A 23219-nucleotide genomic window follows, 5' to 3' on the forward strand; every position below is an offset into this window, starting at 1 on the left:
ATAAATTAAAAAGTTAAATGTAAAACGGTGACATAAAATAATGTAGTAAATGTAAGTAGTATAGGTCAATAAAAGTAGTATAAATCAATAAAATATTAAAAGTTAATATTTATAATAATAAATAATAAGCAAAATTAATTAATTTGAAACATTATAATTAAGGGATTAAATGCAAAACAGTGATATAAAATAATGATGTAATCAATATAAGTGGTATAGGTCAATGAAAGTAGTGTAGATCAATGAAAGTAACATAAGTTAATAAAAACACTATCAATCAATACATATAACAATAAATAATAAGCAATATTAATTAATTTTGACATCATAAATTAAAAAGTTAAATGCAAAATGGTGACATAAAATAATGTAATAAATGTAAGTAGTATAGGTCAATAAAAAGAGTATAAATCGATAAAATATGACAAGTTAAAATTTATAATAATAAATAATAAGCAATATTAATTAATTTGGACATCATGATTAAAGGGTTAAATGCGAAACAGTGATATAAAATAATGGTGTAATAAATATACATATATATACGCGAAAAGATATAGCAGCGTTAAATTAATCATTTATGAGATATTGACGCTAAATTGAGAATAAAATAGTCCATTGATTTTAAAATGGAATCGCGCATAATTCTGTATTCGCAAGCTACCTAAAAGTTGCCTCTTTTTTGCGATGTTGATTAGCTGCCTCAATTTGCATTGTAAATTATATTCATAACATCGAGAAGCTGTCATTGTGAGGGTTAGCAGTTTGACAGTTTGTCCAAAATAAAATAAAATAAAATAAAATAAAATAATAATATGTTTTAATACTTTAAATTCGATTAATATTTTTGACAGTTATTAGCTGATTTCTGCGTCAAAAAATATTAATCGCGGATAAAGTATATATACATATATTATAACTATATATTATAACATATTATTTTATTTACAATACATTATTATAATTAAAATAATAATATATTTTAAGTAATATAATATGTTATAATACTTTATCCGTGATTAATATTATTGACAGAAATCAACTGATAACTATCAAAAATATTAATCGAGTTTAAAGTATTATAACATATTATTTAAAACATAAAAAATTATTTTATTTTATTTTATTTTGGACAAACTGTCAAACACACTGCTAACTCTCGCGATGACAGCTGCTCGATGCTATGAATATAATGCAGTAAATGCACAACGCGAATCGAGACAGCCAATTAGTATCGCAGAAAAGCGACGTCAATAACATGCCTTTTTTTAGAAAGGGATTAAAAATATAAAAATATATATTAAAATATATGATTAAAAATAATATATTAAATAAATGATTAAATATAAAAAATAAATTATTAAAATAAAGGAATTTTCGAAAGAAATACAGAATTCCAAATCTAAAAAGTTTATAGATTTTTAAAATTTTATATAGCAAAAATATTAAATATCTTTAAAAAATTAATTAAAGACTTTTTGCATGTGTGCGCGTATATGTATAAATATATATAAAAGAAAACTCGATTATATATAACATAATCACACACAAAGAAAGATCAATTCCATTAATCTGTATGCATTATTTGTTTTTGTATAATCAATTTTTTAACAATATTTATCAATTTTTTATTGTTTAAACTTAAAGTTTTATTCACACTAATCCTGGATAGACATGACGCATATTCATACATTATAAACTTGTATGATTGATATTATAACTTATAATTAACATTCATTACTGCAAAATAAACGTATTTATTTATTTCTATACAGGAACACGAAGATTTAACGCTCGACAAGTTATTTTAATTTGATAATTCAAAAAATATTTGACTATTCTTTATATTACGATGTAGATTATTGTGTCTTTTACATTTACATAATAGCATCTGTATACATCTTATGTATGCATCTTTTGTTTCTCTATGTGCCTTTGTTTATTTCTCAACGATGAAATAATACTGGGTTTATACTAATAAGATTAGTCTCACATAACTGTATTTACTGGAACTCGTGACAGGATGATATACAATTACGTATATGTTCGCAGTAATCTTTAGCATTACATCTACAGCTCCGTAAAGATCATGTCTTCTCCTGTGTCGGTCCAATAGTGCGAGTTTAGTCGACATCCCTAAAAATTAAAAAAAAAAGGATTAAAATCAATAATTGGTCATTATAGCCAAAAATATGATCGCAATATTAAGAGGGAATATTAAGCGGGAATAACTATACTTGAATCTCGATTTTGCAAATTAAATATTTAAGAAGTATACTGAATATACTGATACACATAGATAATATTAATATAAATATTACAATATACTGAAATATAGACATTAATATAAATATTAATAGAAATTATTAAATTTTCTCGATTCTTACAAATAGATAAATTTAAAAATCAAATGTATACTCTATATATATATTATATTTTACTACGTATAAAATATATTTGTGTTACAGCATAAATAGAAACCTTGCATATAATTGTATTAATGAGCTTCATGATATTTTTCCTTAATTATTATAAATATGATCTGCAATATTAGTGTTTGACAACATACCGTACATTCGGTATAATTACAATTTAAAACAAATCAAAGCTAATATATATAAAGGGGAGGCTAAAATAAAAGTTTTTCGTGCAACATTCAAAAGAGATTTTCGTAGGAATCGGAGTCGCTATAAATATCACATGCAGGATCTTCTCTAATAAATTCTCGTTCTACGTACACGATGCGAAGCGTGTTCGTGAAGCCTGAGCCTTGCCGCCATCCCGTCACGACAATTACCGAATCGCCAGTTTTTATAAAACCACGACTCTTGCCAAAGTTCAATCCATATTGTACACGCACATCCACATCTTTCACCCAGTCGGCCAATGGCACTCCTGTATAAATTTATATCATATATTTATATAAAGATGTATATTGTATTGCATACAATAAAATAAATTAATCCTTTTTCTTGCTCGAAAATAAAATATTATCGATACTATACCTTCATAGTACAATGGCAGTATTCCGCGATACAAATGCGCTTGTCGAGCGACCTGATGGAACCTAGTAACTGCAATGATAGGACAGCGCGGTCTATACTTTGAGATCAGATGTGCAGATCGACCGGATGTCGTGATAACGATGATAGCACTAGCCAAACATTTAACGGACGCATCCACAGAGGCAATAGCAACAGCGTGGGTGGCATCAATAGGCGGCAGAGCTTTGCTCGACAGATCGTGAAAGATTTGAGTCTGCCAAATCGCGGCTTCCGCTTCTTTACAAATGTTCGCCATTGTATGAACGCATTCTAAGGGATAGTCTCCCTTTGCGGTTTCACCTGAAAATGCACAAGATTTATAAGCATATCTTTAAAGACGGACATTACAGAAATAAAGACTGTGAAATCTAATGAAACGCGAGAAAAAGATATAAATTACAGTAAAAATATTCCTCTTTTCACTCTTTGTCTTATATTATTTTATTCCTGATTTTATTAATATATCGAAATGAATTACCTGATAGCATAACGCAGTCAGCACCGTCGAGAATAGCATTGGCTACATCCGACGTTTCGGCTCTAGTGGCGCGTGGTTTCTTCACCATAGATTCCAGCATCTGCGTGGCGCAAATCACCGGCTTGCCGACCTTGTTGCATCTGCTGATCATAGACTTTTGCGCTAGGAACACCTTCTGCGGGGGTATTTCTATCCCTAGATCTCCACGCGCCACCATTATACCATCGGACGCGTCGATAATCTCGTCGAGATTCGTCATACCCTGTTGATTCTCGATCTTCGAGATGATCTTGATATTTTTGCCCTTCTCGCCGAGGATGCCGCGGATCTCGGTTAACGCGGCTGCGTTTCGAATGAAGGAGGCGAATATCATGTCGACTTCCTGGTCGACACCGAACTGAAGATCGGATTTGTCCTTCTCCGACACAGCTGGAAGATCCACCGGTACTCCCGGCAAATTCACACCTTTGCGAGAACCCAACATACCGCCGTTTTCAACGGAGGTCGAGATCAAATTGGGACCTGGGGAACATAAGAAATTACGTAAACATTCTTCCTAATCTTTCCTAATTTTTGCATTAATATTTATTAGCGATATACGTAATAATAGCACATCAAAACTGTAGCTTGAAACTTTCAAAGAATCAATGTATTTTATGCATTAAAATTAAAAATACATAAATTAATAAAACTACTTGAATCTTACATTCGCCAAGTGATGTGTATATATATAAAATCATAATTTCCAAATTTAATAGAATATATTGTGTCGATTTTTATATCTGTATCCCAAATCCGTATCCAATATTCGAAATTTCTTTAAATATTATATTTACTCTTTCCAAAATAAATAACCCGTATATTTAATACAAAATAATATAATATTCCAACGAAATATTATCTGTCGCTCTATAGAGCTACAACTTTTAGATGGTTTAAATTTTAAAAATATTAAAAGAAAAGACAAATAAGATTGCAATGATTTCTAAAACTTACCAACAGCGGTGACGATGAGAGAGATCAAGCCATCGTCCACGAACACGCGATTTCCTACTTTCAACACCTTCGAGATGTTCTCGTAATCAACGTAAATAACCTGTGCGTTTCCCTTCTCCTGATACGCCTTGTCAGTAGACAGTTTAAAAGTCTGACCCTTGACTAATTCCACTTCGGCCGAGCCACCCTATCAAAAAATAGTCAAGTTCAAAATACTATTTTCTACTTAATTAAATCCCTATTTTTGAATACATTTATATATAATCCTAATCAATCACGTACACCCTCAAGGAGACCGGTACGAATTTCAGGACCCTTCGTATCGAGGGCGACGGCGACGGGGATGTTGATGCCGGCCCGGGCGGTCAGATTCTTCTGCGCCTGGCGAACATTGGTGATGGTCTCCGCGTGATATTCGTGGGATCCGTGAGAGAAGTTCAATCGGGCGATATTCATCCCCGTATCGATCATCTTCTCCAGGGTCTCCACGGATCTGGATGCGGGTCCGATCGTGCAGATGATACCGGATAAACGGACGAAGGACACTCGACCGTCGATGTCCAGGGCGCACATGTGCTCCAGCTGACTTTGGGCATATAATGCCTGAGTGTTCGGTTTGCCGGCCATCTGCGAAAATTCATAAAAAAATTAGAAGAAGTTCTTTTCAAGAAGATATATATTAGACATCAGAATTAATTAGACTGTGGTCACAAGGCTTGGAATCTAAATACGTATTAAATATTTAAATAGGTGCGCAAATGTGTGAATTAGAACGTATAAATTAAATTTACAATCACACGTTGAAATAAAAAGAAAAATGACGTAGCGACCATTTTTATAAGTAATTATAAATTAATAATGTTATATATACATATAATATAATATTATATAATATTATATATTATTATATATTAATTAATTATAATTATTTTTTTATTATTATAAATTTCACATGCGTAAAAAGAATTCTTACTGTCAACAAAACGAAATCAACGTTAATTCTTTAAAAACATTCTTGTGATCATCGCGTTAACATTAATTATTCATTTGATTATTCCATCCCACGAACCGGGTTATTATTCACAATATTTATTACAACAAAAATATGCAATAAAAAATTATTTCTCATTACAAAGTGTCACTGTTTCTAGCTGCTGAGAATAGTAGAATCGCATCGACAAAAATAGAAGCATTTCATAGAACTCGAATAATTATACTTCGCACAAGAGAGTTATAATACAACATCCGCATTTTAGGTAAGCATATTTTTATTTTGCGCTAAACGTTAAACATTTAATATTCTTGATTTTTTCACGCATCTCATAATTACGAATTTAATTGTAAGTCTATAAATTCTCTTAAAAGGTTTGCAAGGAGCGAAAAGTTTAATAAACAATTCGCGCCTTTATCAACTTCTTTTATTATTTTTTATTTCGCGATTGCATCCTTCCTTTTTGATACGAATCTATCATTTACTAATTATCTTATTATCATTTCAGATTCGAAGAACCATATTTGACGCAAATTGTAATTATTACTCGTTATCATCGAGATGTGATAACTGTCGTATCAAGATTTAATCTCTGTGAAGTCTATCAATGTAAGAAAGTAAGATAAAAGGCGGATGAATTCGATTTGTTGATTCATGTCATAAAGAATTGCATCGTGTTACATTATAAATGTCATCATATAAAGACAACGACGCGTTTTCGTTTGTGCAAAGCTTAAATTTACCTTAAAATATCAACAAACGAGCTTAAAAAATAATTTAAACGGTATTTTTTTCATATCGCGATATACGCATACACTTTTATTTATTTCTTTATCTACACCGAACAGACACTTTTATTATTATTGTCGTAGCAAAGTAATGCGATTCTACGTCGCTCGAATCATTTCTAAAACACTACGCAAATGTACGCTCGAATGTGCGAAGTCTTGCATTGTAAACGATATTAATTACGATTGCGACACAAAACTCCAACTCATATAACGTCATCAAATAACGTCACACCTAGCAACCTTTATATATGTGTCATGAAAAATATCATATCCGAGCAAATATTTCAATCATTTAGCACCACGAGATCACAATAATATCAGTATCACTATAATTTATTTAACATAAAACGATAGGAAAAATGCGAAAATAATAATATCATAATCATTAAAAAAACATTAGCATGAAAGTAAAAAATAATATAAAATAAGATCGTGTAAATATATTAGAAGCAATAGAATGATAAAATATATATAATTTATGTAACATTATACTATCAGTGTTTCTATCAATAAAAGCACACACACTATGCGTCTATTTTTCACCAAGTAAAAACAAATTTATACATTTTACACCGAAATAAAAACTAGGCATCTATAAGCAAGAAATCCTTAAAAAAGGAAGTTGTAAACCTCTCGAGAGATAAAAATCTTTGTCGGTAGGAATAAAGTGACGTGTCTTTCATACAACCAATTCGCGACTAATCTTACCTTCTCTATATAAAGACGCAGATATTTTAGGAACTTCTTCGCACAGTTAAACGTTAAACGATCTTATAACGATATTAATAAGAAATTGACATTATGGCAGAAAGAAACGATTGAGTTTGTGTTTTCAATACAAAACTCGAGGTTATCGCACGCAAAACAACGTAGAAAAGTTTAAAAAAATTCATATAATACTTCCACGCTTCGAATGCTACATATTCATATCATAGAGTGAAAAGAAAAATTAAATTAGAGATCATAATGTTGCCGATTCATTTACGCGCATAGAATTATTATGCTTAGTTCGCGTATTTTTACGCGTGTCTCCTCCGTTAAAGATCTAAATCACAACAATGATGAACAGACACAATGTAATATAGGGCCTCGCGTTTCGTACGCATTTTTTATCCTCGTTGCGTTTTAAGCAAAAAAAAATTTTGTTTTTTACGTATATACAGCGTGTATGCATGCGCAAACGAAAAAACCAAAAAGTCAAGCAACGATAATAAAAACACATATCGAAACCATTGTAATTTCGGTGAATTAACGCAGCTTGCAGAAAAATACAGAAAATGTATGTACGATTGTCGCCATCACAATTCCAACATTATACAGATATATTAGAACCACATCAAAATATATAATTATAATATATATATTTTGATGTCAATGAATAAAAAATAATATATATTGACGACATCATGATGTTCACCGAGATCACATTGGCTTCTCAATTAAAGATCATTGCAGTAAATAGCACTCTTGAGCGAAAGATCTAGTCGCGATCGGAGACGGTATACCTGATCGTCAACGGTGATCCAGACCATTTTGGCGGGCTGCGCAAAGAGTGGAACGAGATTAGTGACGATGATGAGGCGTTTGCTGGCGACGACGGTGTCGCAAAAACTCGATCCGCCTGTGAGGATCGCGCGCGAATGCGGCGACCGTCCGGCGTCGCCGACGACGAGGAGCGACGATGAGGTAGTGCATGGCGTCGTCGTCGACAACAACCGGAGGTGCCGACGGAGTGGGAAACGACCGAGGATACGACGCATCGGACGATCGGAGACGATGTTAGTGCATATTGCATATACGAGAGGCTCGCGCGAGTCTTTGTTCGGGATCCGAAAATAGGATCATCCGCCGGAGATGCTGAGGATCGCGGTCCTCGAAATAATCCCTCGTGGACCGGGAAAGAAGAGGAGGAAGAGGAGATCGATCGAGAAATTGGCGTGAGATTGTTTTGGATTTATATTCAGGTCGGATGGAAGGTGCGTAATCAAATTATTATCTCAATAAAAACAGAATCCACATGATATTTCACGAGATCACATTTAGACCAAGTTAAGATAAAGTTACAGAAATGTCAACAAAATCGAAAAATAATTAATTGGTTGACAGCACATTAATAATATACTCTCGTAAAAAAGTGTTTCAATGAAGACGTGTGTAATCGTGGAATTTATTATATAAATGAAACACGTGATATGGAATTCAGAGTAAATTAAAAAAAAATTACTCTTAACGCATAGTAAACTATTGTATCAATTTAAGAGATTTTCCGAAAGATCATTCTAAGCTTGCTTTACACTGTTGTAAAACAGATTTATTTATTTTAATTAATTAAAATTTAATAAATTAATTTATTTAATTTATTTGAGATAATACTTTAATTACACACTAAAGGGGATTATGTAATACTGACGGGAAAGAATAGGTTGTCAGATTGTCAAAGCCATGTGTTTTAAAAAATGCCGAAAGCACTCGTTTGCACTAGCAATCGCCGTCGTTCGCAAAATACATTCGAAGAAATTATAAGTAACATATCCTCCGTTTGTTTAACGAACGTTTATCACATATACTATTACACACAATTGATAACTGACTTTGAATCAGAAGAGATTCCTGAGAGTTTCTTAGAATTATTCCGGATGTATAACACATACACACATAAGCATTTAGATGCATATTTTCTTATCTGTCATTTAAAAATTATTCAAGTGACTTTTCGAAGCACGCACGAAAATTATTGTAAAATATTACAAAATATTAAATCCACAATTATATTTTCTGCAAAGACTGTTTACATTTTTACAATAAAAATTTCGAAAGAATCTTCAATGTCTATTTACAATAATATCTATTCAATGATGCCCGAATTTTACAGTAACATTTGTTTGATTAATTACAAAGAAAGCCTTCAAATATTATTAATAAAAGATATCAAATTAATATAAATATTTTTTTGTGTCTTCCGTGAAAATATAATATTGGAAAAGTCTTTCATTAATGTATTGCTATACTTATTCACAATATTTTGGATAGCAATATTTATAAAGATTGATAGTCATTGTACGCCTTTTTCCTCTCGCTCATGTGACACTTCGTTCACCTTGATTTCGTTCAGAGCATGCGTGACACATGCCCACGCAAATAATCAGCTGATAGCAGCGTAGTTTCAAGCTTGACCTTCTACGCATGATTTCATTCGCTTTGACAAAAAGTATATATATATATATATACATTACATTACCGATCATCACGATGTATGACATAATATACGTACAAAAGAGTATTATATTTTTATATAAAGTATTTAAATTTTTATGTAAAGGATATATATATATATATATATATATATATATATAAATAAATTTCTGTCGGATCTCAAGGATTTTTTTGGAAATTAATTCTTCTCTCAGTAAAGGATATATATATATATATATATATATATATATATATATCCTTTACTGAGAGAAGAATTAATTTCTAAAAAAATCCTTGAGATCCGACAGAAATTTATTTCGAAATCGCGTAGATTCTTTTGCGTATATAATGTCTATTTACAATCTGCCTATTGGCCTCAATATTCTCTCGTGTCGTTACTATTCGTTAACAACGAATCGATTATTAAAACCGATAATAAATGTCGCATTTCGATTGAAGTAATTTACTGCCGGCATAAAAAACGCTGAATAAATGGAAGAAAAATTAAATAAAAGAAATTCGAGAGTGATTAAAACGAATAGAAATCGCTCTTATTCTCCTTTTCGAGCCAGTATATTCTCGCGTTTGCTCTTTATCCCTTCTTCTATTGGAGATCATGTTACGCGATAAGATAATAATCTTGCGAATGAAAACGGGAATTAGAGAGCATCGTGCATCGAATTCTCGATGTGCAAATGCTTACTAGGTCCTGAACTTTATAGTATTAGTATTCTAAACCAGCTAATTGTAAGATTTTTCTTCTAAAAAAAAAGTAAAAAAGATTTTTTGACTGCATTTGTTCGAAAAAAATTATTATGCCTTAGTATTGAACTAGATATTAGCCCTTAATTCAATATCGAAATCAATACTAAAGCATAATTTTTTTTTTTTTCGAAAAAACTATAATCTCGAAAAAATTTATAATAGAACTCTTAACCGATTTGTACATATATCACATACGATTTACTCTGGATTTACTTTATATACATAAAATAAATTAATTGAGAAGATATTTCTCATGCAAACCAAATTAAAAGATCGATTTAATCAACTTTCGACTCAACTACTTATTCAGTGTATGTCTATCATTTATTAGCCTGCCGATTATCAAAGCCAAAGAGAATTTCTAATCATCCTTAACGCGCGATCCAATTATACTCTTATCTTCCCTAAAAGTTGCATACATGCGTGATATAAATTAAATATTATGTAATGATTAACGGCCTATATCTTTGTAGAGTATTTGTGTAACATAATATGATAATGTAAGACGAAAATAAAAACTTTGATAAATCAATAAATTCTTAAAGTCGTACGCGCGACAAGAAAATTACGAATATATATAGAGAAATATCTTTTTTTTTAATCTCTAAAGTGCATCGGAATATAATATAAATTATAATCTTAAATAAAATTTTCGAAATTCTCTAATATCTCTTTTCGCTCATTTACTAACTTATTCTCTATCTATACGACGTATAGGAAGATCAAGATTGCTAACAGAGAAACGTATTCATATTATTTCACACAAACATAACGGGAAGGAACAACATGCGAAGCTCTATCCCTTCAGGCAGGATCATACGTGCCAAAACGTTGTCCCTTCCCCGAAAATTCGGAAAGACCTTGAACTCTTATAACTTCGCTCGTCGAGGATCCGTAGAGGGAGTCGCGTAGAGGGAAATCAATACCGGTGAGAAGGAATTATGAGGCCGGATGGATGATTACCTTTGTCTTGTTTGTCTGGTAAAAACGAGAAGATCAACGGCGGTTCCAAGAGCAGGAAATCAATAGCGATTGAGCAGGACGGTCGACGACGATGCAGACTTCCCGGCGATTTGCGATAGACTGGCGTTTTGAGGACGCAGAAGGTCACCACTCCCTCTGATCATGCGTGCTGGGCGCCAAGTTCATCACCGACTATCGGCTGATTTTCATCACGCGATGGCATCATCCCTACCTGCTGGCGGCTTGATAGAGAACATTCCTGCCGGCGATCAATAAAAACCTGGTTCCGGTCGAGGCCAGGGATTCGAAATGAATCGAGAAGCCGCATCTTGAAAAGTACAGCGTCAGCATCCAGACCTGGCGTCAAATGTAAAATGTTAGAATAAAAACATTCATAGATATGTTTATATAAGCAATAAAAATATAACTAAAAATGTCCATTTTATATTTATAGGATTAAATGTCATTAAATTCTAAATAAGGATCGCGTTTCAAGTCAAACGAGATAACATTTGTTAACATTAAAAAGAGACTCGCAGCTTATTAAGATTTTATATATATATATATATATATATATATATATATATTGTGCATCAGACAATAAGACTATCTAGTATAATTTTGGTGCTTTGATTTAAGCAATTCCTTCTTCGAGAAGAGACTCGAAATCGTATCGCGAAATTTGAATATGTACTTGAATATGTATAATTGTGAAGGTCAATAACGGGCCTCAATGAACTATATTGATCTGAATGACGACTTCTGTTACGTAAGATACTCGTGAATAATAGTGGATAAGAGAGTTGCTGATACCATCACATAAAGCAATAACTCTACATTTCTTATTAATCGATTTAATCAATTTGCAAATTGCAAATAAACAATTGCAAAATTTTAATGTCAGTTTAACAAGATATTTCTCTTATTATTCAGGATTATATATATATATATATATATATATATATATATATATATATAGTTAAGATTTCTCTTATTGATAGGTAGATATTAAGTATATAAAAATGTTTGGTGTTGCCTCTTCCAAAATATCCAAATAAATATCAAACTATAATAAAATATAAAAGATGCTAGAAGATAGATTGATATATTTGCAGGTAATCAGGGATCCAAATAAGAATCTCAATAAGCTTTCTTTTAATTCTGATTAAAACGTGGTCTAACTAGTAGTGGCGTGATACATTTTTATAAGACTTGTGTCAGCTTGTTATCTATCCGTGACCTACGCGATAAAGCAGCCACATCATATATTGTCAGCAACTCTAAGTATATTTTTAGATACACGCGCGTGTAATATAGCTTAAAGAATGATATTAATTATAATAAGAATGATATTAACTATAATGATGTAGGTAAGATATCTTAATAGGCGGAAATTTTGCGGTAGATTAACGAATACTAATGTAAATCCACATTACGGCGAAAATCTTTAAGAAAACTCTTTCGAATATTTATTTATACAATTAATACAGATATATCTAGTTTCTTAGAAAATAAATATATGAAGAAAACAATTTTGTTTCAATTATTTTTGCAAAAAAGATAATTAATTGTATATAAATGATTAATTTGAACATCTCACAAGATCTATTAATATTTAGATTGACAAAAAACTTTACCTGAAGACATTTTACGATTTGATGACATTGAAATGTTATTCAACATCTTCATTGCTTGATCTGTACGATGCTGTCCACTGGTGTTAGATCACAGAAACTCTTCTTCAAGCAGAGTATTTATCGACCATGATTTATGCATGAATCTCTTACCTATAAAATCAAATTAAAATATATATCAATATTATATTCAATTAATTTGTTTAAATTAAATCATGCTGCAAAAGAAGCATACTTATAAAGGTTTAAAAAAAAATATTAATATTAATACTAATCAAATTTTAAGAAAATTTTCCTATTATATCAATATTGAAAGTAAAGATTAATTACAAATAAATTCTGCATTAATTGAATTTTTAATTAAGACTTGGCAAAATATTTAAAAAAAAATTACAAGTTATTAAAAGAAATATATTCTAACAAATTTTTGTTTGCAGACAAATTTTGTTAGATTCATATTCCCTTTTGCATTGTTCCATCTAGAATATTGTAATGTTTTATATTTAAATTTTATAATTAAATCTATATTTTTATAATAACAAATTGATTTAATTCCCCAAAATATTAATGAATTAATTAAAACTAAATTCCATTGATAAGCACAAATAATGAGATTATTATAATTTATTCCTCGCTAATAATTTTATTCTTATTGAATTACTATATTATTTTATTGATTATGAAATTCGAATACATGTATGTATTTAAATAAAATCTAATAAACATTACAAAAAGCTATACTATGAATGTAACACTGTTTTTATACATGCAACATGCATGTAATGTTGCAAAAGTTTTAAAATAACATTTTAAAGTTAATATCGTGAATTAACGATGATTTTACATTCAATCTAAAATGGAAACTTGAATTATTTATCTATATATTTTTATACTATATATACTATATATTTTTTATCTATATATGTATTAAAAATATATGTGCGATTATAAAAAATATATTGTTTATGAATTTATAGTTCTAATCTTATTATTTTAAAATTCTGCTTATTGTAAAAATTCAATTCATTTAATATATAATTATTTAATATACAAAAAATTTAATATATAATTATTGAACTTGAGAAAGATTATCAGTTCTATTTTATAATAATTTTATATCTTTTACCTGTTATCGTTGACAGAGATAATCACAACAAATGTCACAACCACGTACTCTTCATATAAAGCCATAAGAGATTAAAATCTGGAAAGCGCTGTATACTTGTGTGTTGATCATGGGACCTTGAACGGAAGCGATTTTGAGACACTCTGTATGCCATTCGCTTAACAAAATTGAAACAAATAAATGAACAGTTCACAACAGCAGACGCTTCGCGTCTGACGAACTGTTGCGCTTACCTCGAGAAGACATCTCGAAGATACATCTTATCACGTAGAAAATTAAGATAGAAGTGAAATCGGTTGTCGAGGCGATAAGATCCCCCCCAACTGAACGAGGACGATAACGACTGCCAAGCGTTGTCTCTCTGGTGACCACTTGTCTTTCATTAGAGCTCAGTTTGCTCCTGTCCTCTCTGCCAAGCACGTCCGAATCATCTGTAAGCATAATGACTGATCAAAATAAAGTGATCAATTTCGGCGCAGGCCCGGCCAAGTTGCCGCATGAGGTACGTTATAATTCTTTCTTATTCTATATTTGTAATAGAAATTAATAAATCAATAGATTACTTCTCCAAGAGACGAATGATCGGTTCTAAAACTAGTTTTACTACTTTACATGCTTAAAAAAAATAGCTGAAAAACGCGCATAATTAAATACACGAATGAAAATTTATAGAGAGAGAGAGAATATAATATTTATTAAATAAAGTGATTACTTTCAATGCACATCTTTTGAGATGTATAACTGTTAGCGAATATAAATAGAAAAAATGACATATTATTTTTTTTTAATATAACATTATACACTGTAAACATTTTTATATTCTACATGATTATATATAATTATATAAATAATACAAGATGTATTTATATACGAAAAAATTTAATGATTATTGCTTCTGTGTAGCAGCATAAAATTGTCAATAGATTTTAGCTGTAATTAGCAGTTGTAATAAAGACACGTTATTATTTTTCCGAGATATGACCGACATAACAACCGCTTACAGATAGCTATTCCACATTTGTGTCGCTAAAAGTTTTCGAATATCTGCGCATAAAATTATCTGAGCTCAATAACAATTTCTTTTCAAAATTGAAAAAAAAATTAAAAACTAATGCAAAATCAACAAATATTATTTCATTTAGTTCATATAATTTTAAAATTAAAAAGACTTATATAATTTCGAAAATATTTTCTATTCAGAAATCAACTTGTTTGCGTATAAATTCTGATGTAAAATTTTAAGTTATACAATATTTTTTCATAATATATATTCTTATATTCTTTTTATAATTTTCTAAATTTCTTTTATATCTTGTTCTCTCTCTCTCTCTACATATATATATACATATATCTGTACTATATCTGTTTCGTAATCTTCCTATATATCTGTGTTTAAAAATTATTCTTTCTATTTGAATAAATTACGCACGCAAATATTTGTTTAATAAATCGATTGGTTTGCAACATTCAACTATTTTGCAATGCATGCATCGATAATCCGAATGCGTATGCATCACGTGTATCTACAATGATGTTAAAAAAAAGTTTTTATAGAAGATATATTATGTATGCAACGAGTAGCACAATATCACTGATATAAATAATAAATTTTCGAGGCTTAAGAGCAACTCGTGATTCTCAATTTTGTCACATCGACAAAAAAACGCAGTCATGCACTTTGCGCGTCATTATTATTATAATTAAGTAATGAGTTCCCCACTCGCTTGCGTGATAAGACACAAAGTTTTACTAAGAGATAAATACCTAAAATCGTATTCTTTGCGATTACGTTTTATATATTTTTAATTATCGATACTGGATCACGACGAGATATAGGAAGAATGCGGGGTCAATCGCGTTCATTGAACTAACTCGCGTATGTAATATCTCGGTTAATCGAAATTGCTCCATTATTTACAGGTTCTGAAAGACGTGCAAAGAGAATTACTTGCATATGGAAACACGCAAATTAGTATTCTCGAATTAAGTCATCGGTCCAACGATTTTAACAATGTCATTAACAATGCTCAGGCCGTATTACGAGATATTCTGTGAGTCAAAATCGCATCTAAATTATTCGACAAATGATTTACTTATTTTGAAAATGATATAAATATATATTTAAATGCATATTAAAAATTAATTTATATATTAAATAATTTTAAAGATATATAAATATTTTATATATATACAGTACCGGCCAAAATTATATCACCTTTTGATTTTTTCAGCATAACTTGTTTAGTGCACGGATCTCTATCAAATCATAACATGTTTTGAAGGTTGGTATAACATTGAATTATAATTCAATATATGTTATACCGTCCTTCAAAATATGTTATGATTCGTGTAGAGATCTGTGCACTTTAAAACAAGTTATGCTGAAAAAATCAAAAGGTGATATAATTTTGGCCGGTACTGTATATAAATTTTTGCAAGACACTTAGAAACTAAAACATTTTCTTATATCATTTTCAAAATAAATGATTCAAATTATATAATAAAATCTTAGAATTCTCAATCTTAATATTCTTAAATCTAAGTATCGTCGATTTGTTCTCAACTAAATAAAATATTTAATCGAGCAATTAAAGTTCAATTTAAGATTCTTTTGTCCTTTAGAGTTCATTGCTCTACCATAAAAATATAATTAATCGTCACTGCGATGTGAATAATATTCGATTTTCTTAGTATTTTTCTAGTATTGTTGATTTTTATAAGATCTTGTCTTTTGTTTTCCTAAAGAAACGTTCCCGAAAACTACCACATTTTGTTCATGCAAGGAGGTGGCACCGGAATTTTTGCGGCAATTCCTCTAAACATACTGAATACCGGAACAGCGGATTACTTAGTAACAGGTATAAGAGTGAGAAATATAAAAATGCAATAATTTTAAAATTTTTTCAAAACAAAATAATCAAATAAAAAATTGTTTTCTCTTCAGGTTCATGGTCGGCGAAAGCGGCGAAAGAGGCGACCAAGTATGGAAAAGTGAACATGGTGCTACCGAAAACAACAAAATATACAGAGATCCCGGATCCTTCGACTTGGAACCTAGATCCGAACGCTTCGTATGTTTACTATTGTGACAATGAAACTGTACACGGTGAATAGAATGACTATTTTAAATGACTATTTGCTTCTTACATTGTTTCGCACCATTTTATATCAAATACATATTTAATAAATGCTTCTAGGAATTGAATACGGTTTTATCCCGGAGACAAACGGTGTACCACTTGTCGCAGACATGTCATCCAATGTACTGTCGAAACCTTTCGATGTCTCCAAGGTAGGATGACAAGCATCTCGAGTTATGATCAGATGAATTTTGTTTAGCCTGTGATTTCTCATTATTTCCTCACTTTCTAATTATATATTTAATATTTTTCTATGTTTAATATTTTCTAATTTATAATAATATTTTTCTTTTAGTTCACGATTATTTTTGCTGGTGCTCAAAAGAATATTGGCCCTGCTGGCGTCACTTTAGTCATCATACGGGATGATCTACTCGGCCGTGCCATGAATGTGTGTCCGACAGTGCTGAATTTTACCGTCATGGCGAATGATAATTCCCTCCACAACACTCCACCTGTCTTCCAGTGAGTGTCATTGATATCGTACATCATGATTTTGTAACTTTTGGACGCAGAGAGTATGCATGAAAACAGTATATATCATTGAAGACTCGACGAAGACATATAAGATTGCAGCGAAAAAAAGATATTTAAAAAAATCTTTTTACATTCCTTTTTGCGAAATAACATCAATAGTGCCCGCAATTTCAATGCATAGACCTTTCATTGGCGAAAAATAATTGTCTCTGTATATATCATACTTACATAATCTGTTTTCATGTAATCTTCGATTCGTAATAAAAGCCTTCACCACTGTTGTTATCAATTTGTTGATGATTGTTCTAGGATATATGTAGTGGGTTTGGTGTTCGATTGGATTAAACGGAATGGCGGCGTCGAAGGTATGCAGAACTTGGCGAAGAAGAAAAGCAGCAAGATATACGATGTGATTGATAATTCAGAAGGTTTCTATACATGTCCCATCAAGCGAGATGCGCGTAGTAGAATGAACATTCCGTTCAGAATAGGTAACAATGATGAGAATCTTGAAAAGGAGTTTCTTACTGGTGCAGCAGCTCGCGGTATGTTGCAGCTAAAAGGTCACAGGTCAGCAAAACCATCTGTCGAAGATGATAAATCCAATTACTATAAAGTTATGGCAAAATAATTCTGTTTACATGTTCATTATAACATAATCTTTCAAAGTTATATGAAAAATGCCAATATTAATGTTTAAAAGTTCAAAAATTTCATAATAATAATAGAATAATTTTTTCTCATATTTAATTGATATTCAAATCGCTATATCTCTTTTTAGATCGGTGGGTGGAATTCGTGCATCTTTATATAACGCAGTTACAGAAGAAGAGGCAGAAGCATTGGCCAATTACATGCAGTGGTTTCATAATGAACATTGCAAACAGTCTGGAAAATAACTAATTCAATGCTTCAAGAAAATGAGTTTTTTTTTTTTTTTTTTAAATCTATTTAAAAAATGTTATTTGTGTAAATATACATTATTTGTATCGTATATAACTTTACAAGTTTTCATATGCAATATATATTTTGATGTTTTATTTATCCTTATACCATCATACTTACAATTTCATCAATTGCATCCTCAGAATTTACTAGTACTGACAGCTCTTGTCAGATCGAATCACAATGACGTGCAAACAAAACATCTAATTCTCTTTCTAAAGCGAGATTAGTTTGACGACATCCATCTACAACTGCTTTCGCCCACTAAAGTAAAACCAAAACTTTGAGATGTAATATTGATGCAATTCTTTTCTATAATTCTATATTTTAGTGATAAGAAAAAATGTTTTACCTTAAAATATTCCTTTACTCTTTCGTTTGTCCAACCAATAGGTATAGATTTTTCAAGGTCTCTCAGATTATACAATTTATCAGCTAATTTTACCAGTTTTGCTTCGCGAGATATATTAGGAGCATGCTCTATCTGTAACCGTTTACGTTCGGCTTTTGGTAATGTTTTATCATCAGTCACTTCACGGACCACCTGGCAAACTTTATGTCCAAATTCTTTCTCGATTTCTGCAAATGTAGTATCTGTATCCTCTACTGTATCGTGTAATATTGCTGCTAGAATCACTATTGGTTCGAAAATGTTGCCCTCTTGAATTAAAATGTTTGCAACTCCTAAAAAAAAGACAATTAAATTAATTGTATATATATAATAATTACATTATATATAATGTTTTCCAAGAGTCATTTTCTTCCAACTACAGATTTTTTAACCAATTTGAAATAATTTTTCCTATTATAGTTTAATTAAAAGCTGTTAGTTTTTATAACTTTCACATTAGATGTGTCTCTAATTGTTTTTCACTTAAGACTAACTTGAAACAAGTTTTTATCACAAATTTATGTTTTTAAAATGTATAGTGAAAATTTGAAGTGTTTTTTAAATGTAATTTTTTAATTTTCAAGATAAGCGCTACAATTTTAAAATTGCTTCTGTTTTGAGTAATCAAAAATTTGTCATAATTATATTATTATATATAATTATTATTATATAAATAATTATATATTATGATTTGGGAGTCAAAAAGAATATGTAATTCTTGGGACATCATATATTATTCATAAAATTGTTATAGCTGCTCAAAACAACCTAAAGGATGGTTTATATATGGTGTTTGATCGACATCCTTCCTTCTTTGATTCCGATGTTTCTCCGCTGCAAAATTGGCGCATTTTATTACAGAGGTCAATAGTTCTTCTTTTGACAGCTCCTTTATACATTTTTTATAATGCTCGTTACTTTTAAAAGTATCGGTACATCTAGGTTGCGCATTACTACCATCTTCCATGATGATTTTATTCACGATGCGATCTCATTGAACTTTATACATACATGCAATCTGTGCACTGAAGCATACTGATGAGCTGAGGGAGATAGCATACAAGCAAATATGCTTACCTCACGTCCTATTATGATAATAAAGATAGACCGAACGTGAATAATGTATTCTGGAAGTGAGATAACCAAAACCGTTGAGCGTCTGATCAGCTGATCCACAACGTCACTGCATAAGAATGAGAGAGAGAGAGAGAGAGAGAGAGAGAGAGAGAGAGAGATTTATATTTTCTCTCTTTTTTTATCTCTATTCCTCTTTACATTAAAGAAATTTTTTTTTATTAGATTGTAATGAAAAACATAGAGAACACAAGAATATCTAATAAAAATATACCTATTTCGCTCGGCTCATTTTGGTACCTTTATATAATATGTATAAAGCTCAATAAGTTTGAATTTATATTATTTAACATATACTTGCTACTTTCGATATTTAAATTTATACTACTGATAAAAATAAAATAAGGTTTGCAAATAAGCATCTTTTGTAGCATTTTCGGATTTTTACAGATAAGCATAACAATTTATATAATAAAATCTCTATTTTGAAATTATTGCCATAAATCCCATAGATTTTCATCTGATTGCATATTGTTTGTGCGCACAATATTTACTTGTTTAAATTGCAATTGTAAAATCAGATTATTGTTCTAGATATAGGAAAAGCAGACCTACGAGAAGAGAAACTTGAATATAATAAAAATGTTGTGTAAAAACAACAAAAAAAAAAAGATATATAACTTACACATAAGAAATTCATTAAATTATGAAGCTGTACATAATAGATTTATCAATAATATTCCTATATAGAATATAATCAATATTTATACACAGTATATATTCATCTCTCACATTTTATGAAAATAAAATGCGATTGTCTAATGAAACATATTATTATATCATCAATAATACTTTTCCCTCTCTATCCACACGAAGAAATGAAAATTTAGAAACTTTTAATATAGAATAATGAGGAAAAAAAATTACCGTTTTTACTAGGAAGCAATATCACAAAACTTTCTACACAGGGATGAATAATCAGGTTGTATATATATACATCGTGCTGCTATTTGTTAAGTATCTTCTCTAGAATCTCGAGTAACTTATCCTGACGCGCCATGGCTTCCTCATGCATCCTTTTCCGTTCAGTCGTACTTTCCTCCATAACAGTAATTATCCTTTCCAACAAAGCATACTGCTTCACATCTGTGATTTCAATATACATTATATTGATCAATAATGATATTGGTATGATATAAACAGTAGTTCTATCCCTAAATCTAATATTATTAACGATCATAATAAAACAACAATGTGATGTTGATTTATTATATTGATGTAATATATTAAAATTAATTACATTACTATGATCACTATACATATATATACACATATATATATACATATTCATATATGTATATACATATTCATATATATACATTATTCATATATATATACATTATTCACTATGATACTTACATCTGGAATGCAATTCTGATTTGGAGCAACTGATTCTTTCATTAGCAACACTGTTTTCAGGATGCGATGAGTTTGAATTGCTACTGGGTATCTTCCCTAGAATATCGAGCAATTTATCCTGACGAGCCATTGCTTCTTCATGCATCTTCCTTCGTACAGTGGTATTTTCCTCTGTGACAGCAATTATATTCTCCAACATGCCAAACTGTTTTAAGCCTGTAATTTTGATATATATTGCACTAAGCAACAATATTGATAATGTAGAAAGTATTTCAATATTGTCCCTGACAACTCAATATTCTTAACAATTGTAGTATATATTATAATGTAATTAAATAATAGATACTATAGGCATATAGTATAATAGATATTATATCCATTATACTTTTAAATAAAACAATTATACTGTATTGTACTGATAGCTTGTTTGAATACTTACGTTTGGGAGGTAATTCAGTTTTACATGGGGATGAACTTCTTTTCTTATTATTATCAACATTATTTTCAGAAGTTGAAATTGGACTATCTGTTGTAAGGACTTTAGTTACCCATGGTCTTCTCTTGAATATTTCATCCATAATCTGTAATGAAATAACCAAAAGATATATTGATGTTTCAATATGAAGAGAGAAAGAGAGAGAGATATAAATATAGAGTATTACTATATGTATATAATGTATTAATTTTACACTTACGTCAAAGTATCGCCATGTTCGAAATTTGTTGTATTTACTCCTTCCTTTATGATCTTTCACACTTTTGTAGGTATTTTTCAAACCTGCCATTTTACTTTTGCACTGAGAAGCATTGACATTGTAGCCTTTCTTGATTAATTGAGAGGCAATAATAGCCCAAAACTTCTTCATCGTCATTGTTCCAGATATAATTTTATGTTCCTGATCTTTATATACTGCGAGCAGCAAAAGAATCGCTTCGTGTGGCCAACGAAAACCATCTGTAAAACAACTGTATATCATTCATTTCCTTCCAGACTTCTCACATTTTCCTAACAAATAATCTCCTTTCTAAAAGTAACGAAAGAAGAGCGATATCATACCCTTCTCTGGAGAAGAATCTTGAGAGAAATCTTGAGAAAATTCTTGCGTGGGATGGGACAGCGGATCATTTTCAGAAGATTCTACAAGCGCATAAAAAGATATAGTTTAAGACACATTCTCCTACAGCGTTAAACTAGTACGCTCAGATTTTATATTACCCGATACTTCGCCCCATATAATAATCACCTGTTTCAGCAGCCGGTTGCTCATCGGGACTGTGAACAATAATCGCCTCATAATTATGCATAAGTTGCGTCGCGAATAGCGAATCTGAAAAACCAGAAGTGAATTAATCGAGAGATCCAAAAGTGTCGGGGAGAAACTCCTCCAGTTTTCAAATTACAAAAGAAGAATGTATAAATTATGTAAGCCACCCAAGAGCGCTTTTTAGACAGATACCTTGACTAGCCTTCGCGGCGTCTTCCTGAGAAACCTCGACCGTGTGGACGATCCCCGTGTCGCCGTCGAGCACCCTGATGCTCGGCATCTTCCGCGCGACTCCGATGACGATCCTCTCCGCGTTCGTTTTTCGCGCTTCACGCATTCAAATTCGAAACGCTTCAGTATCCTCTCGTCGGGCTGAAGTGCTCGAAGCAAAACTCGGAGTCGGGGAGGCAAAATCCGCGGACTGTCATTCCGTTTGACGTTTTCGTACCTTCCAAACGCTCTCGCTTCCCACAAGGCGATATCGCACGATGACGTTTCCACTCTCGCGCTCTGATTGGCCGACCAAGT

General features: G+C 30.9%; 4 protein-coding genes across 9 annotated transcripts; 1 reads left to right on the top strand and 3 right to left on the bottom strand.

Annotated features, from left to right (window-relative positions):
* Positions 1 to 1741: 1741 nt before the first annotated feature.
* LOC145937723 (pyruvate kinase-like) lies at positions 1742 to 14096 on the bottom strand. Of its 3 annotated transcripts, XM_083041013.1 has the most exons (10): positions 13981 to 14096; positions 12858 to 13007; positions 11221 to 11577; positions 7806 to 7841; positions 4801 to 5145; positions 4519 to 4705; positions 3523 to 4044; positions 3006 to 3344; positions 2739 to 2895; positions 1742 to 2136 (listed from the first exon to the last, which is right to left on the bottom strand). In XM_083041013.1, exons 4-10 carry the CDS (start codon positions 7830 to 7832, stop codon positions 2124 to 2126), a joined length of 1590 nt encoding a protein of 529 aa, XP_082897139.1. In that variant the 5' UTR covers positions 7833 to 7841; positions 11221 to 11577; positions 12858 to 13007; positions 13981 to 14096; the 3' UTR covers positions 1742 to 2123. The 3 variants fall into 3 exon arrangements, with proteins under 3 accessions (XP_082897139.1, XP_082897140.1, XP_082897137.1); XM_083041014.1 differs by lacking the exon at positions 7806 to 7841; XM_083041011.1 differs by lacking the exons at positions 11221 to 11577; positions 12858 to 13007; positions 13981 to 14096 and having other exon boundaries at positions 7806 to 8482.
* A 263-nt stretch (positions 14097 to 14359) lies between these two features.
* Positions 14360 to 18622, top strand: LOC145937724 (phosphoserine aminotransferase). The gene is given in 9 exon segments (XM_083041015.1): positions 14360 to 14482; positions 15901 to 16031; positions 16726 to 16838; positions 16925 to 17086; positions 17178 to 17272; positions 17416 to 17585; positions 17907 to 18167; positions 18379 to 18475; positions 18477 to 18622. Coding segments are annotated over 9 exon segments (1113 nt in total). The 5' UTR covers positions 14360 to 14422; the 3' UTR covers positions 18501 to 18622.
* Positions 17999 to 20102, bottom strand: Mesh1 (Metazoan SpoT homolog-1). Of its 4 annotated transcripts, none has more exons than XM_083041018.1 (5): positions 20011 to 20102; positions 19702 to 19958; positions 18895 to 19226; positions 18663 to 18806; positions 17999 to 18181 (listed from the first exon to the last, which is right to left on the bottom strand). In XM_083041018.1, the coding sequence occupies exons 2-4, from the start codon at positions 19898 to 19900 to the stop codon at positions 18711 to 18713; spliced, it is 627 nt and encodes a 208-aa protein (XP_082897144.1). In that variant the 5' UTR covers positions 19901 to 19958; positions 20011 to 20102; the 3' UTR covers positions 17999 to 18181; positions 18663 to 18710. The 4 variants fall into 4 exon arrangements, 3 of the variants coding, with proteins under 3 accessions (XP_082897144.1, XP_082897145.1, XP_082897143.1); XM_083041019.1 differs by having other exon boundaries at positions 19702 to 19767; positions 19852 to 20076; XR_014425614.1 differs by having other exon boundaries at positions 18663 to 18823; positions 19702 to 20080.
* Positions 20103 to 20486: 384 nt separating this feature from the next.
* LOC145937725 (uncharacterized) lies at positions 20487 to 23160 on the bottom strand. Its single transcript, XM_083041016.1, has 8 exons — positions 22884 to 23160; positions 22671 to 22754; positions 22484 to 22564; positions 22122 to 22381; positions 21866 to 22007; positions 21427 to 21642; positions 20935 to 21153; positions 20487 to 20618 (listed from the first exon to the last, which is right to left on the bottom strand). The coding sequence occupies exons 1-7, from the start codon at positions 23026 to 23028 to the stop codon at positions 21014 to 21016; spliced, it is 1068 nt and encodes a 355-aa protein (XP_082897142.1). The 5' UTR covers positions 23029 to 23160; the 3' UTR covers positions 20487 to 20618; positions 20935 to 21013.
* Between the last annotated feature and the right edge of the window lie 59 nt (positions 23161 to 23219).

This window comes from Prenolepis imparis, unplaced genomic scaffold (assembly GCF_030444845.1).
Source record: "Prenolepis imparis isolate NDT839.2.m4 unplaced genomic scaffold, iyPreImpa1.0 SCAF_6, whole genome shotgun sequence".
Lineage (NCBI taxonomy): Eukaryota > Metazoa > Arthropoda > Insecta > Hymenoptera > Formicidae > Prenolepis > Prenolepis imparis.

Bases quoted from the DNA above. Each gene is read 5' to 3' on its own strand.
- LOC145937725 (XM_083041016.1), bottom strand. From the start codon at position 23,028: ATGCGTGAAGCGCGAAAAACGAACGCGGAGAGGATCGTCATCGGAGTC. The intron at 22,755-22,883 runs GTATCTGTCTAA...CTGGTTTTTCAG, and splicing joins CGCCGCGAAGGCTAGTCAAG to ATTCGCTATTCGCGACGCAA. The intron at 22,382-22,483 runs GTATGATATCGC...GTTGTTTTACAG, and splicing joins AGATTCTTCTCCAGAGAAGG to ATGGTTTTCGTTGGCCACAC.
- Mesh1 (XM_083041018.1), bottom strand. From the start codon at position 19,900: ATGGAAGATGGTAGTAATGCGCAACCTAGATGTACCGATACTTTTAAA. The intron at 19,227-19,701 runs GTTGTTTTGAGC...TCTTTTTTTTAG, and splicing joins ATATATAAACCATCCTTTAG to GAGTTGCAAACATTTTAATT. The intron at 18,807-18,894 runs GTAAAACATTTT...GTTTTACTTTAG, and splicing joins GAGTAAAGGAATATTTTAAG to TGGGCGAAAGCAGTTGTAGA.
- LOC145937723 (XM_083041011.1), bottom strand. From the start codon at position 8,060: ATGCGTCGTATCCTCGGTCGTTTCCCACTCCGTCGGCACCTCCGGTTG. The intron at 4,045-4,518 runs GTAAGTTTTAGA...TATGTTCCCCAG, and splicing joins TCTCATCGTCACCGCTGTTG to GTCCCAATTTGATCTCGACC. The intron at 2,896-3,005 runs GTATAGTATCGA...AAATTTATACAG, and splicing joins ACTGCCATTGTACTATGAAG to GAGTGCCATTGGCCGACTGG.